This window comes from Cetorhinus maximus, chromosome 9 (genome assembly GCF_964194155.1).
Source record: "Cetorhinus maximus chromosome 9, sCetMax3.hap1.1, whole genome shotgun sequence".
NCBI classification, from domain to species: domain Eukaryota; kingdom Metazoa; phylum Chordata; class Chondrichthyes; order Lamniformes; family Cetorhinidae; genus Cetorhinus; species Cetorhinus maximus.
In genome coordinates, this window is record NC_135887.1 from 130,352,261 (window position 1) to 130,371,138 (window position 18,878).

Here is an 18,878-nt window from a genome sequence, read left to right on the forward strand (position 1 = left end):
AGGGCGAAACATAGAAAAACACAGAAAACAGGAGCACGGGTAGGTCATTTGGCCCTTCGAACCTGCTCCGCCATTCAATATGATCATGGCTGATCCTCTATCTCAATGACACACTCCCGTGTTCTCCCCATACCCATTGACACCTTTAGAGTCTAGAAATCTATCAATTTCCTTCTTAAATATATTCAGTGTCTTGGCCTCCACAGCCCTCTGTGGTAGAGAATTCCACAGGTTCACCGCCCTCTGAGTGAAGAAGTTTCTCCTCATCTGAATACTAAATGGTCTAGCCCGTATCCTGAGACTGTGACCCCTTGTTCTAGATCCCCTAGCCAGAGGAAGTATCATCCCTGCATCCAGTCTGTCCAGCCCTGTCAGAATTTTATATGTTTCAATGAGACTCCCTCTCATTCTTCTAAACTCCACTGAATACAGCCATAGTTGGCCCAATCTCTCCTCATGCGACAATCCTGCCATCCGAGGAATCAGTCTAGTGAACATTCACTGCACTCCCTCCATGGCAAGTATATCCTTTTTTAGGTAAGGAGACCAAAACTGCACACAATACTCCAGGATTGGTCTCACCAAGGCCCTGGACAGCTGCAGTAAGACGTCCTTGTTCCTGTACTCAAGTCCTCTCACAATGAAGGACATAACACCATTTGCCTTCTTAACTGCTTGCTGCACCTACATGCTTGCTTTCAATGATTGGTGTACAAGGACACCCAGTCAGAAATGTACAAGAAGCCAGAAATGGAAAAATGGAGATTTCTCAGAACTGCTTTTATTCTTTCATAGGATGTGAGTGTCACTGACAAGGCCAGCATTTGTTGACCAGCTCTAACTGCCCTTGAATTGATTGCTAGGCTGATTCAGAGGGCATTTGAGATGCAATCACATTACTGTGGGTCTGGATTCACATGTTGGCCAGACCAGGTAAGGACACAGATTAACTTCTCCAAAGGGCATTAGTGAACCAGATAGGCTGGAGATGGTTACAGAGATAGGGAGGGGTGAGGCCATAGAGAGATGAGTTTAAAATCAAAGTGTTTGAGAACAAGGAGCCAGTGTAGGTCAACAAGCACAGGCTGATGTGTGAGTTTTAAAAATTTGTTTATGAGATGTGAGTGTTGCTGGCTAGGCCAATATTTATTACCCATCTCTACTTGCTCTTGAGAAGGTGGTGCTGAGCTGCCATCTTGAACCGTTGCAGTCTTTGTGGTGTAGGTACATCCACGTGATGTTAGGGAGGGAATTCCAGGATTTTGACCCAACAACATTGAAGGAATGGCGATATATTTCCAAGTCAGGATGGCCAGTGGCTTGGAGAGGAACTTGCAGGTGGTGGTGCTCCCATGTATTTGCTGCCCTTGCCCTTCTAGGTGTTTGGAAGGTGCTGTCGAAGGAGCCTTGGTGAGTTACTGCAGTGCATTTTTAAAAATTCATTAATTCACGGGATGTGGGCTTCGCTGGCTGGGCCAGCATTTATTGCCTATCCCTAGTTGCCCTTGAGAAGGTGGTGGTGAGCCTCCTTCTTGAACCGCTGCAGACCCTGTGCTGTAGGTACACCCACAGTGCTGTTAGAAAGGGAGTTCCAGGATTTTGACCTAGTGATAGTGAAGGAATGGTGATATATTTCCAAGTCAGGATGGTGAGTTGGAGGGGAATTTCTAGGTGGTGGTGTTCCCATGCATCTGTTGCCCTTGTCCTTTTAGGTGGTAGCGGTCGTGGGTTTGGAAGGTGCTGTCTAAGGAGCCTTGGTGAATTCCTGCAGTGCATCCTGTAGATGGTAAACACTGCTGCAACTGTGCGTTGGTGGTGGAGGGGGTGAATGTTTAAGATGGTGGATGGAATGCCAATCAAGTGGACTGCTTTGTCCTGGATGGTGTCAAGCTTCTTGAGTGTTGTTGGAGCTGCACTCATCTAGGCAAATGGAAAGTATTCCATCACACTTCTGACCAGTGCTTTGTAGGTGGTGGACAGTCTTTGGGAGTCAGGAGGTGGGTTACTCTCCTCAGAATTCCCAGCCTCTGACCTGCTATTGGAGCCATAGTATTTATATGGTTAGTCCAGTTTAGGTTTCTGGTCAATGGTGACCCCTAGGATGTTGATAAGGGACAGCATGGGACAGAGTACAGATTATTTGGGCAGCAGAGTTTTGGATGACCTCAAGTTTACAGAGGTTAGATAATAGATGGTGAGTCAGGGGAGCTTTCGAGTGTCGGTAACAAAAACTATGGCGGAGGGTTTCAGCAAAAGATGCTGAGACAGAGACAGAAGGTGGCAATATTAACGAGGTTGAAGTCAGTGGTCTTTGCGATGGAGGGGATATGGGGTTGGAAGCTCATCTCAGGTGAAATAATCATTGTCAGAATCTGATTCTGTGATATTAGACGGCAGGTTGTGTCATTTGGTGCAGCTTGATAAGTGAACAGCAGCAAATAATGGGACATGGAATGGAGTTTGGGGCAGGTGCTAAAAGAAATAGCTTTGGTCTTCACAATATTTAATAACAGGAACATTTTGCTTGTTCAGTACTGGTTATTGGACATGCAGCCTGACAACACAAAGGAAGTGGAGGCTTTGAGACTGGTGATGGTGAGATTCAACTGGGTGTCAGCAGTGTACATGTGAAACCTGATGTGGTGTTTTCCAATTTTGTCCCCGAGGGGCAGCATGTGGATGAGAAATAAGAAAGGGCCATGGAAAGACTCTCAGGGGAGCCTCCAAAGGTAACTGGGAGATCGAGAAGAGGAGCTATTATAGGAGAATCTCTGGCCATGAAAGGATGGATAAGAATGAAACCAACATGAGCATTCTCATGAGTAACACCAACACCAATCTGAAGAATGAGAAGTCACCTTATTGAAATGTCTAAGATCCTGAGGGGATTTGACAGGATGGATGTCAAAAGGATTTTTCCCCTTGTAGGGGACTCTAGAACTAGGGGATGCTGTTTAACAATAAGGTGTCTCCCATTTGAGCCAGAGATCAGGAGACTTTATTTCTCTCAGAGGGTGGTTAGGTTGTGAAATTCTGTTCTCCAGAGAGCAGCGGAGGCTGGGCCGTTGAATTTATTCAAGGTTGACTCGGATAGATTTTTGATCCACAGCGGAGTTAAGGGCTATGGGGCTGGTGGGGGGGGAGGTGGGGAATGCAGGCAGGAAAGTGCTTTTGAGGCCGCAGCCAGATCAGCCATGATCCTATGGAATGGTGAAGCAGGCTCGAGGGGCTGAATGGCCTACTCCTGCTCCTAAATCTTGTGTTCTTTATCGAAGCGAGGCTGAAACTCTTTCAGCTTAATTATGAATGGAGAAGGCAGGCCTTAGGAGTTGACCTTAAGAGAATACTCATGTTGGCAACTGTGTAACTGCAATTAGTACATAAATGACTTTGGGAAAGATTGCCAACAGTACAGAGGAACTTGGTAAACTTTTTTTGTATTCATTCATGGGATGTGGACTTCGTTGGCTGGGCCAGCATTTATTGCCAACATTAGTTTCCCTTGAGAAGGTGGTGGTGAGCTGCCTTCTTGAACCGCTGAAGTCCCTGTGGTGTAGGTACACCCACAGTGCTGTTAGGGAGGGAGTTCCAGGATTTTGACCCAGCGACAGTGAAGGAACGGTGATATATTTCCAAGTCAGGATGGTGAGTGACTTGGAGGGGAACTCCTAGGTGGTGGTGTTCCCTTCCATCTGCTGTCCTTGACCTTCTAGTTGGTAGCGGTCATAGGTTTGGATGGCGCTGCCTAAGGAGGCTTAGTGAGTTTCTGCAGTGCAGATGGTACACACTGCTGCCACTGTGCTTCGGTGGTGGAGGGAATGAATGTTTGTGGATGTGATGCCAATCAAGTGGGCTGTTTTGTCCTGGACAGTATCAAGCTTCTTGACTGTTGTGGGAGCTGTGCTCATCCAGGCAAGTGCGGAGTATTCCATCACACTCCTGACTTGTGCCTTATAGATGGTGGACAGGCTTTGGGAGTCAGGAGATGAGTTACTTGCCACAGGATTCCTAGCGTCTGACCTGCTCTTGTAGCCACTGTATTTATATGGTTAAAACAAAAACAAAAATGCCTGGAAAAACTCAGCAGGTCTGACAGTATCTGCGGAGAGGAACACAGTTAACGTTTCAAGTCCGAATGACTTCATCAGAACTAAGGAAAAATAGAAGAGAGGTGAAATATAAGCTGGTTTAAGTGGGGTGGGACAGGTAGAGCTGGATAGAGGACCAATGATAGGTGGAGATTACCAAAAGATGTCATAGACAAAAGGACAAAGAGATGTTGACGGTGGTGATATTAGCTAAGAAATGCGCTAATGGTGACATTAAGGGTAGAAAGCAGGATGAGCAAGGTACAGATAGACCTAGTGGGGGTGGAGTAGGGGGAAGGGATCGAAATAGGCTAAAAGGTAGAGATAAAACAATGGATGGAAATACATTTAAAAATAATGGAAATAGTTGGGAAAAGAAAAATATATATAAATTATTGGAAAAAGGGGGATCGGAAAGGGGGTGGGGATGGAGGAGAGAGTTCATGATCTAAAGTTGTTGAACTCAATATTCAGTCCGGAAGACTGCAAAGTGCCGTGGGAGGGGGTTGAGGTGTAGGGGGCGGCATTCCGCAGGGATTGTTCCCTCTGGGACACCCTGGTCCACTCCTCCATCACCCCCTACACCTCAACCCCCTCCCACGGCACCTTCCCATGCAACTGCAGAAGGTGCAACACCTGCCCCTTTACGTCCCCCCACCTCACCGTCCAAGGGCCCAAACACTCCTTTCAAGTGAAGCAGCATTTCATTTGCACTTCCCTCAATTTAGTATACTGCATTCGCTGCTCCCAATGCGGTTTCCTCTACATTGGAGAGCAAACGCAGACTGGGTGACCACTTTGCGGAACACCTTTGGTCTGTCCGCAAGTATTACCCAGACCTCCCTGTCGCTTGCCATTTCAATACACCACCCTGCTCTCATGCCCACATGTCTGTCCTTGGCCTGCTGCAATGTTCCAGTGAAGCTCAATGCAAACTGGAGGAACAGCACCTCATCTTCCGACTAGGCACTTTACAGCCTTCTGGACTGAATATTGAGTTCAACATCTTTAGATCATGAACTCTCTCCTCCATCCCCACCCCCTTTCCGAACTCCTTTTTTCCAATAATTTATATATATTTTTCTTTTCCCAACTATTTCCATTATTTTTAAATGTATTTCCATCCATTGTTTTATCTCTACCTTTTAGCCTATTTTGATCCCTTCCCCCCACGCCACCCCCACTAGGGCTATCTGTACCTTGCTCATCCTGCTTTCTACCCTTAATGTCACCTATTAGCACATTTCTTAGCTAATATCACCACCGTCAACATCTCTTTGTCCTTTTGTCTATGACATCTTTTGGCAATCTCCACCTATCACTGGCCCTCTTTCCAGCTCTACCTGTCCCACCCCCCTTAAACCAGTTTATATTTCACCTCTCTTCTATTTTTCCTTAGTTCCAATGAAGAGTCATTCGGACTCGAAACGTTAACTGTATTGCTCTCCGCAGATGCTGTCAGACCTGCTGAGTTTTTCCGGGTATTTTTGTTTTTGTTTTGGATTTCCAGCATCCGCAGTTTTTTGCTTTTATCTTAGTATTTATATGGCTAGTCCAGTTCAGGTTTCTGGCCAATGGTAACCCCCAGGATGTTGATAGTGGGGGATTCAGTGATGGTAATGCCATTGAACATCAAGAGGCGATGGTTGGTTTCTCCCTTGTTGGAGATGGTCATTGCCTGACACTTGTGTGGCGTGAATGCTACTTGCCACTTGTCAGCCCAAGCCTGAATATTGTCCAGGTCTTGCTGCGTTTGGGTATAGACTGCTTCAGTACCTGAGGAGTCACCAATGGTACTGAACATTGTGCAATCATCGACGAACATCCCTACTTCTGACCTTATGATGGAAGGAAGGTCATTGATGAAGCAGCTGAAGGTGGTTGGGCCTAGGACACTACCCTGAGGAACTCCTGCAGTGATGTCCTGGAGCTGAGATGACTGACCTCCAACAACCACAACCATCTCCCTTTGTGCAGTGGAAAGTTTTCCCCCTGATTCCCATTGACTGCAGTTTTGCTAGGGCTCCTTAATGCCACACTCGGTCAAATGCGCTATTGATGTCAAGGGTAGTGACTCTTGCCTCACCTCAGGAGTTCAGCTCTTTTGTCCATGTTTGAACAAAGGCTGTAATGAGGTCAGGAGCTGAGTGGCCCTGGCAGAACCCAAACTGGGTGCCAGTTAACAGGTTTTGCTAAGCAAGTGCCGCTTGATAGCACTGTTGATGACCCCTTTCATTACTTTACTGATGTTCGAGATTAGACTGATGGGGCGGTAATTGGCCGGGTTGGATTTGTCCTGCTTTGTGTATAATGGAGACACCTTGGCAATTTTCCACATAGTCTGGTAGATGCCAATGTTGTAGCTGCGCTGGAACAGCTTGGCTAAGGGGGCGGTGGGTGGCAAGTTCTGGAGCACAATAATGGAATATTGTCAGGGCCCATACCTCTTATTTTTCTTCAGCTTTCTTCGAAGGGAAGTGAAGGTTCCCAACTGTCCCTTCATGAAGGTGAAAGTTGGACTTTGGATTCTGAGGAGCCGTTGGCCTGGAAGAATCTACTTTGGAAACTCAAGAGATTCTGGAGAAGCCAAGGGACACCTGCTCACCCTGTGCTAGGCAGGCGCCCGAAATGCTGGATAACTGAACCCACAGCCACTCAGTGCAATCTGGCGGATTAGAGCCTTTGGAAATTCACCTTTTGCTTTTCAATCCCTGCCCGTAAATTATTCTTCAACTGGAACAATGACGAGAAGAATTCACTCTCCTGTGATGATTTGTATCATGCAAATATATGTAGTTCACTCAGTGAATCAAACCCCGTCTCTCTCTCTCTCCAAGTGAGACAATTACTCGCGGCCGTTTACATTATATTTGGCATGAATTAAAAAAGCAGCTCACATCGATTGCTGATGCTGTGGGGTTTAGGTCGAAGCTTCCACTAGGCATTTACCAGCTGGTTAACGATGTCGACTGGTTGAGCTTCCCCCAGTGCATGGAACATGCAGCCAAAATGTACCATGAGTTCCTAGAAGAGAAGGTTCGGATGAGTCTTCGCCAGCAGAGCTCTCGGGAGGCGGACTAGTGCTTCACAAAGCTGCCTGTGGAGACCTCAGGGGCTGGCCTTTTACCCTCAATCCCCCCACTCCTCCCCTTCCCTCCCTTCTCCACCTCCTCCCTCCCTCTCCCTCCTCCCCGGTCCGGCGATGGGTCTGAAGTTCACGCTGGGCTGATGGATAAGTTGCTGTTAGTTCTCTCCTGCGTTGTGGCTACATCCTGATGCCAAAAAAGAAAACCTCAGCGCGGATTGACGAGCCCCCCTCTTGTCGAGCTGGAGGACCTCAAGTGCATGACCTGCTCTCCTGTTATCCGGGAGTGGGTAACTTTCTCCATCGCAGCTCAGCCGGCAATGCAACCGACTTAAACCCCGCGGGTCCGCACACTCCAATGGGGGGATCTCCTCGATGTGTGTATCGCACCTGAGAGATGGATGTTGAACTCAGCGAGCTGGAGACCAAGAAGATCGAGTACAGGTCAATCTCCAAACCGGACCTGGCAGCTTCAAGTGGTGTATTCACTCCAAACTTTCACCATGGGTTTCAGTCTCCTTCCCCATCGCTCTCGGTTCATGTAGGTGAGTACCCCAGTGAGATAGAGAGAGAGAGAGAGAAAAACAATAAGAAAGGAGCCAGCACACATTGTTTGCGGAGTCTAACCGTAAAACTTGTGTTCTTGTGGAGCTGTGGAGCTCTCTATTGCAAACCCCAAGCGGGGAGTCAAATCCTGTTGCATTCAACTGCTTCAGAAAAGTTCCAAAGTATCTTAAAGTAAAACATCCCAATAATGGCAGATGTCTTTTTTTTTATTTAAAAAAAAACATGTTCTATAATGTCACCAAAAAGAATGTGGATTCTAGTTTGTTTTAAGTAAGTAGTATTGTTTGGGATTTACTTCGATTATAGACGTTGCTTAAAATATGATGCATGGAGTGAATTAAGTTACTGGAGCATTACAAACCAGTCCCCTGTACTCCTGTAAACTGGACCCCATTTTTCCATTTTATGGGGATAGTAAGTAGTTTTGTAGTAATCTGCAGGCCTAACATGAATGAGCTCCAGGCAGGGCTTTAAATTCAATGAACTGAATACTTCTGAAATCAAAACAAAGTTGTTGTCAGCAATGGTGACCACAAAGCTACCCGCTTTTCATAAAGACCCATCTGGTGCACTTTTGTTCTTTAGGGAAGGAAATCTCCTGTTCTTACCCGGCCTGACCTACATATAACTCCAGACCCACAGCAATGTGATTAACTCCTATCTGCCCTCTGAAATGGCCTAGCAAGCCGCTTATATAAAATTGCTACAAAATATCTAATAAGAATTAAACCGGTTGACCACCTGGTATTGACCTAAGCATTTGACTCAACAAGGCCACTCCAAGCCACTCACCATCCTGGCTTGGAAATATATCACCGTTCCTTCACTGTCGCTGGGTCAAAATCCTGGAACTCCCTCCCTAACAGCACTGTGGGTGTACCTACACCACATAGACTGCAGTGGTTCAGGAAGGCAGCTCACCACCACCTTCTCAAGGGCAATTAGGGATGGGCAATAAATGATGGCCTAGCCAGCGACGCCCACGCCCTGTAAATGAAAAAAAAAATTCCAGAGAATACATACAAAGCCATGACGGAATTGGGAATTTGGAAGTAGCCATCTCACAAACCCCTCAAAAAAAGAAAGCTGTAAACCTGGGTAAAAATAAACATGGAATGAGGTAACCCAATGGCAACCCTCTTGAATCACCCAATGGAAACCAGAGGTGGTGCAGCAGACAAGGAACAATCTGGTAGCCTGGCAACTGTAGAACAGGGGTGGGTGTAACTAGTCTGTGAAGAAAATACCATGGTGTGGATTTTGCAATAGTAATGACAGTAAAACTGCCAGCATCCGCCATCATTACATCACTGAAACTGACAGCAAAACTCTGGAAATTGCTCCCAGTGATTCTACCTTTCACCAGAGGGTGCGCTGTTGAGGCATACCTCCTATTCCACCTTCAGACAGCAATCAACAGGAAATCAATTGAATTGACATGAACTTCCAATCTTATATTCTTAGTCTCCCTATAAAAACCCTTGGAAAAAGTTGTGCCTTGTTGAATGAGGTGTTTTTAATGGCATACCAATGTCATAATTACCGCTAAATGTCCTCATTGGCCCTGAGGAGGTAATTTTATATTTGTGAATGTTGACTTTCGCCATAATGATAAAAAAAAACTTCCTACACATCTTTTCTTAAATATGTATCTTTTTTTCTTTTTTTGTAAAAAGTTGTTTACCTTTAATTTAGTTTTACAGTATCTTTACAGTGTGGAAAGAGGCCATTTGGCCCATCGAGTCTGCACTGCCTTTCTGAAAGAGCATTCCAGCGAGTCCCACTCCCCTGCCTTATCCCCATAACCTTGCACATTCTCTCTTTTCCGGTAGCAATCCAATTCCCTTTTGAATACCTCGATCGAACCTGCCTCCACTACCCTTTCAGGAGGTTCCTTCCAGATTCTCAACCACCCTTTGGGTGAAAAAAAAATTCCTCACATCGCATTTAGTCCTTTTGCCAATTATTTTAAATCCATAATCATTTGCTTCGCTACCTGAAATTTTAAATTCGGAGTGAAGTACTTTTAACTTCCTAGTTTGCTGTGTGTGAATAATTCAATATGTTTGGCTGCTTTTCTGGCATGCTGACACCTGACAAGGCACCCCCCTCGATTTGGTGCCAGATTTAAGTTGCTTTTGAGAAAGGGGAAAACCATGGCACTGAGAGATCACTGATCTTTGCAGGCAGCTTACTTCATAGTCAGTGGCGAGCCCTTGATTAGAGTTAAGTGCGACAATTAAAGTACCTCAAATTCAGAAGGATCTAACAACTAAACAAGATATCTGTTGTCAGAAACTAATGCCCTCTCCAAAGGTGCATATGCCCATTGCAAGGTTGCAATGGTTGGCATGAAGCAATCAATGCATCAATTGCATCAATGCTAAACTTGCAGTGAAAATCCGGAGTCAGATGCAGCGAAACTTTGCTGACATGGCAGAAGTGGGCGAGCTAAATAGGAATTCAGGAGATCTCCCGAGTGCCCTCTGTGAATAGTTTCCCCAGTGCTCTATTAATAGTATTCCCCTATTTCCTGAGAATTCCTTGTCCTACGACACCTCAGAGTTTAAGTTCAGTACAGTGTCCTGCATTACATGGGCCTGAAGGACAACTGGCCATATATTTGATTTCAACTTAAATGTTTAGAGAGCAGGGATTTTTCCCTCATCACAGCCACAGTCTAAATATTTGTATTTTTAACCGTCGGGTGACAGCTCTGCTCACTCAGGCATCTCAGATTTTACCAATTTCATCTCAGCTGGAGTCAAGGGATGAATGAATGGTTCTGCTGGGCTGGAACCTGGCTTGCTACTGTCTGTCTCAGGTCAGTAACTGCTGTGGTGTACGTGTACCTGTAGATGAACACCATGTCTGTGTGAAGAGTTTAATTCTTCGTCTGCTTACTCCCATTGCAAGATAGAAGTTATTAAAAATGAGCTGTTAGGTTACAGTGTAATCCTGATTGTTCCATGTGCTTTCATGTGGATGTGGTTTTCAGTGAAACTTGGGCTTTGGCACTGTCCTTGATGTGGAAACAGTGAAAGCTCAACAAATTAACTTAATTTTGAGAGACCATGTCTGTTCAGATAAATGTTGGAGGGAGCATTGAATTCCACTTGGCAGAAAAGGTGTTGGACTCTGATGATTCAAAATTTCATATATGCTTGAGAAATGGTCACCTTCCCAATTTTTGACCAAAGAATCATTCATTTTTCACATACCATGTGTATTAGTTGACCCCTCACTTTTAGCCAAAAAGCCCAAACTCTTTGTACTTACCACCCGCTCGCTGCTGAAGTCAAACTCATCCTGGTGTAAACCCACTAGAAAGAACCATAGAATAGGACACCATTGTAGGCGGCTGTTCAGCTCCTCGTGCCTGCACATGTCAACACGTGATGTCAAGGCTACTACTCCACCGGTGCATGCAGCGTTCCCGCCAGTCCTAGCCCAGTGGAAATTAAAGTCATTGAGATTTCAGAGCAGACAAATGATTGTGCAGGAGCTAGAGATTTCGAGATAACGGAGAAGAATGATAAAGAATGGAGGAAGCTCTAAACACAGCTTAGGCAAATGCTTAAGAATAAATGCGCAAACAGAGGGAAGCCTAGCATGTGGCCGCTGTTGGAAGACGAAGTTGCAAAATACGTCAGTGAAAATTTGCAGAATAATCTTCGACCTGGCAACTCTGCAACAGCAAGACGATGGAAGAGGGTGGATTTCAGCCGCTCCAAAATATTACTCAGGTATAAGTTGACCCCCTACTTTTTTACTAAAAATTTAGCCTCAGAAACTGGACTTTTATACAAGTATATACGGTATCCAAGAGAAGCACATACTCATTAGGCTGAAGTGCAAGGCACATTAGAACAATGACTACATTTCAAAACTACTTCAATGACTGTAACTTGTTTTGGAAAGTCCTAAGATGATGAAAGCTGCTATATTTATACAAGTTTGTTCTTTCATTTCTTCATTCCTCCATTTCGTTCATTTCTTTCTTTTTTGCATGTCTTACTTACATTTCATTTCTTCATTTCATTCTTTCCTTTTTCATTTCTTTTCTCTTTCTTTTTATTTTCTTTCGTAAATGAATGATTTTGTGCAGAGCTGATTTACTAACCTGGAGCCCTAGAAGTCTAAGGCACACTGGGAGACAATCAGTCTTTCAGGCCTGGTCTCACATTATCCTCTCTCCTGTTTCAAATGTTGATCTGCTCTTCTTTAAAAACATGCAATGCTCTTTGTGTCAAATAAAACTTGCCATGCTCCAATAAATTCCCCTGCGTAAAAACATTTCTCCTAACTTCTCTCTTTTTTTTGGCGCATTAGATAACTTGACCCTTTCAATGTAGAGTGACCAGTCTAGTAGAAAATAAACAAAATACAATGGCCATGCCACTAGATTCCAAAAATCTTATTACAGAAAATATATTGAGGAAAATTAGATATATTTTAAAACTATCAAAAATTTTGAGTGGTTATTTTGTTTCCAAAAGTCTTAACAAGTTCAAGGAATGTTCCACTATTATTAAACAGTGTTTAAGTCCAAGGTTCTCATGTGCTTCATAACAACATGCATACTGTTTTGAAAATATCAGCACAAATTGTAAAACCTGTATTATGAAATAGTCGACTGTCAAGGTCCCATTGCTTTGTATCAAGAGATAACCGGAAGGCAAGAGGAGTACACTTGCTTTGTTAAAATTTCAGGCGATACATGTTTAAGACATGAAACAGGTCATCGCGAGGGTGTGAACTTAAACTGTGTGCATAGGCCTAGAAGTTATAAGTACAATATCAAGCCAAAATTCTGCTCACTCTGTTCCACCAACCCTGTGTCAGAGCAGGACCTAAGTGCACCAGTGAAGAAAGATGCTGAACTTTCCCTGAGTCCTGAGAAGGAGGCATTTGGACTATGTCTATAGGGCACATCAGTAGTGCCCACATTGAAATGAGAGCCTGTAAATGCTCACCTGAGGGATGAAGTCAAAGAGAAAATGGCAATAATGTTTTTCTTTCCTTAGTTGTTCAAAATATAACTGATTCCCTTTGCCTGCAAAAATTTTATATTTTATATTGGAACAGAATCCTATTGAAGACATACAATGATGTTCCTATATATCAGCTGCCCTTGTTCTTCTAGATTATGGGGGCTACGAGATGGGAAAGGCCATAGAAGCCTTGAGTTGCTGCAGTGCATCCTGTGGATAGCACACGTTGCAGCCATAGTGCACCAGTGTTGGAGGGAATGAATGTTTAGGCTGGTAGAAATATCGATAAGGCAGACAGCTTAAATGTTATTGCATGTTTATGACTGAGCTTCATAACCCAGAGAAATATCAGACTATGCTTTCTTACTACAAATACTGTAATAGTCAAGCAAAGAAATTTTGTTGAAGTTCATTCCCTGCAAATAAATTATACAAGGGCCCTATTTGTAGAGGGGCTCGAATCCACCCATGCTGGAGTGGGAATCTCATGCATTCATTGTACCACAATTGTGAATAAAATACTGTGCAAAATAACACCAGCTTTTGAGTAACGGTGTATGTATAGAATATAGTTTGGCGGGTGTCTCAAATTGCTGTAAACGGGCAGAATAGGCTGACCCCAGTGCATATTCAAAGTAAGGCGCAGAATGTGACTCAGGCTGCCTTAAAGCTATAGACACTGTTTTGAAATTGTCAGCTATACAGTGTGATGTGCAGCCAGCAGATATTTTGCTTTGCCAGCTGTGCCTAGCACTTTATTGGTGACAGCAGAACTCTACATCTCTGTGCATGAATGTTCAGAGCTTCAGTCAACAGCTGGTTAAGTTATAATTTTAGAAAAGTTTTGCAAGTGTTGGATCCCTCCTAATGTTAACTTTATTGAGAAACACATTAAAAAAGTTGGGGTGTTCAGGAGCTCTTTAGACTTGGCTAAGCCAAAATTATATTAGCACCAATGTGTGGTAATCTCTTAATAGTCATCTCACACCATTTGGCCTGGTTGGGCAAAGAAGGCAGATTGCCAGCCTGACTTCTGAGTTGAACTTCTGCATTCATGTAGATGCAGGTCTGACATTGCTTTGTGTTGATCAGAAAGCAGCAGTATAATAGAGCAATTAATATATTGCCACTGTACTGCCTGAAGAGACCTTCAACTCTTTTTCAAAGAGCAGAAGATTAAATAGTGCATAACGTTATCCAATTTTTGAAAAGCAATAAATTAAAGAAGAGCGCTGTGCCGGACCAAGCAAATGAAGATTACCTCTGGGAAGTAATCTTGAAATGAAGGGCAGGGGAGTTCTCCCCAGTGTCCTGGCCGATAGTACTCTTTCAACCAATATCATTAAAGGAGATTATCTGATCGTTATATTTCCATTTGTCAGAATTTACTGTATGCAGTTTGGCATTACATTTCCTACATTTGAACAGGTACTACACTTGAAAGCACACTTCATTGGCTGTAAAGTAGTGTCCTGAGATCATAAGAGATGCCATAGTTTGTTTTTCCTTTGAGAGTGGACCAGCATCCGCAGAATGGTTGCACTGGTTGGAATATTACAGTCTACTGAGGAGGGATACTTTTGGGCCTCAACAGGGGCAGTTTCAACTAAAAACTGACACTGTAGGCTGTCAGAGTTTTGGAAATAGGAGGCTGATGAGAAGCAAAAGGCTGTGAAAACCTCCTTACCAACATCCTGGGGGTTACCATTGACCAGAAACTGAACTGGGCTAGCCATATAAATGCTGTGGCTACAAGAGCAGGTCAGAGGCTGGGAATTCTGCAGGAAGTAAGTCACCTCCTGACTACCCAAAGCCTGTCCATCATCTACAAGACACAAGTCAGGAGTGTGGTGGAATACTCTCCACTTGCCTGAATGAGTGCAGCTCCAACAACATTCAAGAAGCTTGACACCATCCAGGACAAAGCAGCTTGCTTGATTGGCACCCCATCCATCATCTTAAACATTCATTCCCTCCACCACTGACACACAGTGGCTGCAGTGTGTACCATCTACAAGATGCACTGCCACAACTCACCTAGGCTCCTTCGTCAGCACTTTTCAAACCTGCAACCTCTACCACCTAGAATGATAAGGGCAGCAGGTGCATGGGAACGCCCACACCCACAAGTTCCCCTCCAAGTCACACACCATCTTGACTTGGAACTATATCAGCTGTTCTTTCACTGTCGCTGGATCTACATCCTGGAGCTCCCTTCCTAGCAACACTGTGGGTGTTCCTACACGGCATGGACCGCAGCGGTTCAAGAAGGCAGCTCACCACCACCTTCCCAAGGGCAATTAGGGATGGGCAATAAATCCTGTTCTAGAAAGTGATGCCCGCAAACCGTCAATGACTAAATACAAAAAAAAACAGCTACGTTTGGGTCTACATTTGGACAAGGTGCAGAGGGATTATCCTGCTTCATAAGCTTGTTGGAGGAGATGCAGTGTCATGTGCTAAAAAGCAAAATACTACAGATACTCAAAATCTGAAATAGAAACAGAAAATGCTGCAAACACTTCGTGGATAGAGAAACAGAGTTTAATCTCTGACTAAGGGTCATTGACCTGAAACTTTCCTCTCCCCACAGAGGCTGCCAGACCCGCTGAGTATTTCTAGCACTTTGTTTTTATTTTAATGTCATGTGTTTTTTAAATTTTTGCTATTATCCCAATAACCGGCACAAATGTGATGGATCAAATGGCCTTCTGACCTGTACAATTTTATGATTCCATTCGGTATGTTCTACTAGTTTAAACTACATGGTGGTGGTGTGTCATAGTTCCACTCAGGGAACCCAAGTTGCTGTGGCAACATGCACTTGTACATGCATGTTGCAGTCTGGAGCGATGGATAGTCATGGTAGAGGCACCAGCTTTCTTTCCATCACATGGCTGACCACAAATCGCGGCCACATTATTTGGAAGGATTTGCAGGTTGATAATCAACTGTTTGGCTGTTATGAATGCAACTTCTGTGGCCGTCAACTACTGGGGTAGGACTCATCTCAGAGTTTCTGACTTAGAGGCAGGGACCATACCGACAGTTCCATAACACCATAGTAAGACCATAAGACATAGGAGCAGAAGTAGCCCATTCAGCCCATCGAGTCTGCTCCACCATTAAATTAGATCATGGCTGATCTGATAATCTTCAACTCTACTTTCCTGCCTTTTCCCCATAACCCTTGATTCCCTTACTGATTAAAAATCTGTCTATCTCAGCCTTGAATATACTTAATGACCCAGCCTCTACAACCGTCTGCAATAAAGAATTCCACAGATTCACTACCCTCTGAGAGAAAAAAATTCCTCCTCATCTCTGTCTTAAATGGATGACCCCTTACTCTGAGATTATGCCCTTTGGTCCTAGACTCTCCCACAAGGTGAAACAACCTTTCAGCATCTACCCTGTCAAGCCCCATAAGAATCTTATATGTTTCAATGAGGTCACCTCTTATTCTTCTAAATTCCAATGAGTACAGGCCCAACCTATTCAACCTCTCCTCATAAGAAAATCCCTCCTTACCCGGGATCAACCTAGTGAAACTTCTCTGGACTGTCTCCAATATATCTTATTAGATAAGGGGACCAAAACTGTTCACAGTATTCTAGGTGTGGTCTAATTAGTGCCTTGTATAGTTTTAGCAAGACTTCTTTATTTTTATCCTCCATTCCCTTTGAAATAAAGGCCAACATTCCATTTGCCTTTACCTGCTGAACTTGTATGTTAGCTTTTGGGGATTCATGCACAAGGACTCCCAAATCCCTCTGTGCTACAGCTTTCTGCAGCCTTTCTCCATTTAAGTAATATTCAGCTCCTCTATTCTTCCTGCCAAAGTGCATACCCTCGCATTATATTCCATCTGTCAAGTTTCTGCCCATTCACTTAACCTGTCTATATCCCTCTGTAGACTCTTTGCGCTATCCTCACCACTTGCCTTCCCACCTATGTTTGTGTTACCTGCAAACTTGGTGATAGTACATTCACTTCTGTCATCTAAGCTATTAATATATTTGTAAATAATTGTGGCCCCAGCATTGATTCCTGTTGTACTCCACTAGTTACAGGTTGCCATCCTGAAATTGCCCCCCTTATGCCAACTCTGTCTTCTACTAGTTAGCCAATTCTCTATCCATGCTAATATGCTACCCCCAAAACCATGTGCTCTTATCTTATTAAGTAGCCTTATCTGTGGTACCTTATCGAATGCCTTTTGGAAATCCAAATATATTACCTCTACTGGTTCTCCTGTATCTATCCTGCTTGTTACCTCTTCAAAGAATTCTAATATGTTTGTCAGGCATGATTTCCCCTTCACGGAGCCATGCTGACCCTGCTTGATCATATTATGCATTTCTAAGTGTTCTGCTATTACATCTTTTATAATAGACTCTAACATTTTCCCAATGACAGATGTTAAGCAAACTGGCCTAAAGGTACCTGTTAATTATCTCTCTCCCTTTTTGAATAAGGGCGTTACACAGGCAGCTTCCAATCCCCTGGGATTTTTCCAAAATCTAAGGATTCTTGGACGATTACTACCAGTGCACCCACTACCTGTGTAGCTACTTGCTTTAATATCCCAGGGTGCAACCTATCAGGTCCAGGGGGCTTTTTGGCCTTTAGCCCCATTAGTTTCCCTATTACTTTTTCTCTAGTGATAGTTACAGAATTTATTTTCTCCCCCCCTTTTTGCCCCTTGATTATTTAGGAATGCTTTTGGAATGCTTTTCATGCCTTCTACCGTGAAGACTGATGCAAAATATTTATTCAACTCTTCTGCCATTTCCTGGTTTCCCATTATTATTTCTACAGCCTCATTCTCTAAGAGGCCTATGTTTACTTTTGCCTCTCTCTTCCTTTTTATATATTTAAAGAGGCTCTAAGTGTCCATTTTTTATATTACTTGCTTGTTTATTCTCAAAGTTTATTTTCTCCCTCTTTATTTTTTTTTTGATCACCTTTTGTTGGTTTGCCACTAATCTTTGCCACATTGTATCTTTTTTATTTCAATTTGATACTATCCTTAAATCTCTTGGTTAACCATGGTTGGTTTATCTCCTTCCTTGAATCCTTCTTCCTCACTGGGATATATCTTTGGTGTGAGTCATGAACTATTTTCTTAAACGCCTGCCGTTGTTAATCAACCGTCTTTTCTGCTAAACTCCCTTCCCAGTCCACTCCAGCCAATTCTGCCCTCATTCCTTTGTAATTACCCTTATTTAAGTTTAGCACAGTTTTTTCCGACCCAAGTTTCTCTCTCTCAGACTGAATGCTAAATTCTACCATGTTATGGTCACTGTTTCCCAGGGGATCTTTTACTCTGAGATCATTTATTAAACCTGCCTTATTACACATTCCATAAGACATGCCTCTTAAACTACGCAACTCTGACCAAGCCTATTGCTCTATACAGCTCATCTTACCCCAGAATAATTCAGGATACAGCTCCAACCATATCAAGCCTCATCCAGCGTTAACTTGATCTGTATCTGGAGAGATTGTAGAGATATGCGTGAGCAAGACATCAATATCCTGTCCAGATTGCAACAATTATACTGTACTACAGTACAGCTTAGCATAAACAAAATCTAATGGTATTGCAACCAAAAGGATACAGCGGTGACATGATGCTGGGACTTCTGTATGATTGTGAAACTACTTAGAACAGAAAAGACTCACTGTTTTACTTCAAATCAATGTCACATATTATTTGCAATTTACTCAAAACCCGTTAACTGAGACTCACTGATGGTCCTCAGTACTTTCAGTGCATACGCACTCAATTAGGGAGAATGTCCCCTTAAAATAAAAACATATGAATCAACAATGGAATTTGAAACTAGGTTCCTAAGGATTCTTCCAGAGCAAAATGCAAATAAATAATTTTGTGGTTGGCTGAGGCTTGTGAGAGCTTGGTATTGATGGAGAGTATTTCCTATCCTGAGAGAACATATAGGACATGAAAAATGTGCAGAGATTTACATGTCTGCATTGTTCTGAATTGGTTTTGAAGCTGCTGCCAAAATAAATACGATTAAAATATAGAAATGTTTATTTAAAAAGAAATCGCATCATCTGTCTTTTCAAGTGCGAGGCTGGTATGGAGTTTTGTTTCTAGTTCTTCATGTAGCCTTA

General features: G+C 43.5%; 1 protein-coding gene across 1 annotated transcript in view; it reads left to right on the forward strand.

Moving 5' to 3' along the window:
• The first annotated feature begins 7,557 nt into the window (after nt 1–7,557).
• Nucleotides 7,558–18,878, forward strand: part of ano3 (anoctamin 3) — a 564,514-nt gene continuing 553,193 nt past the window's right edge. Inside the window, exon 1 of the mRNA XM_078549540.1 lies at nt 7,558–7,718. Within this exon, the coding sequence (XP_078405666.1) occupies nt 7,571–7,718 (148 nt within the window). The 5' untranslated portion in view covers nt 7,558–7,570. The remainder of the gene's footprint in view (nt 7,719–18,878) is intronic.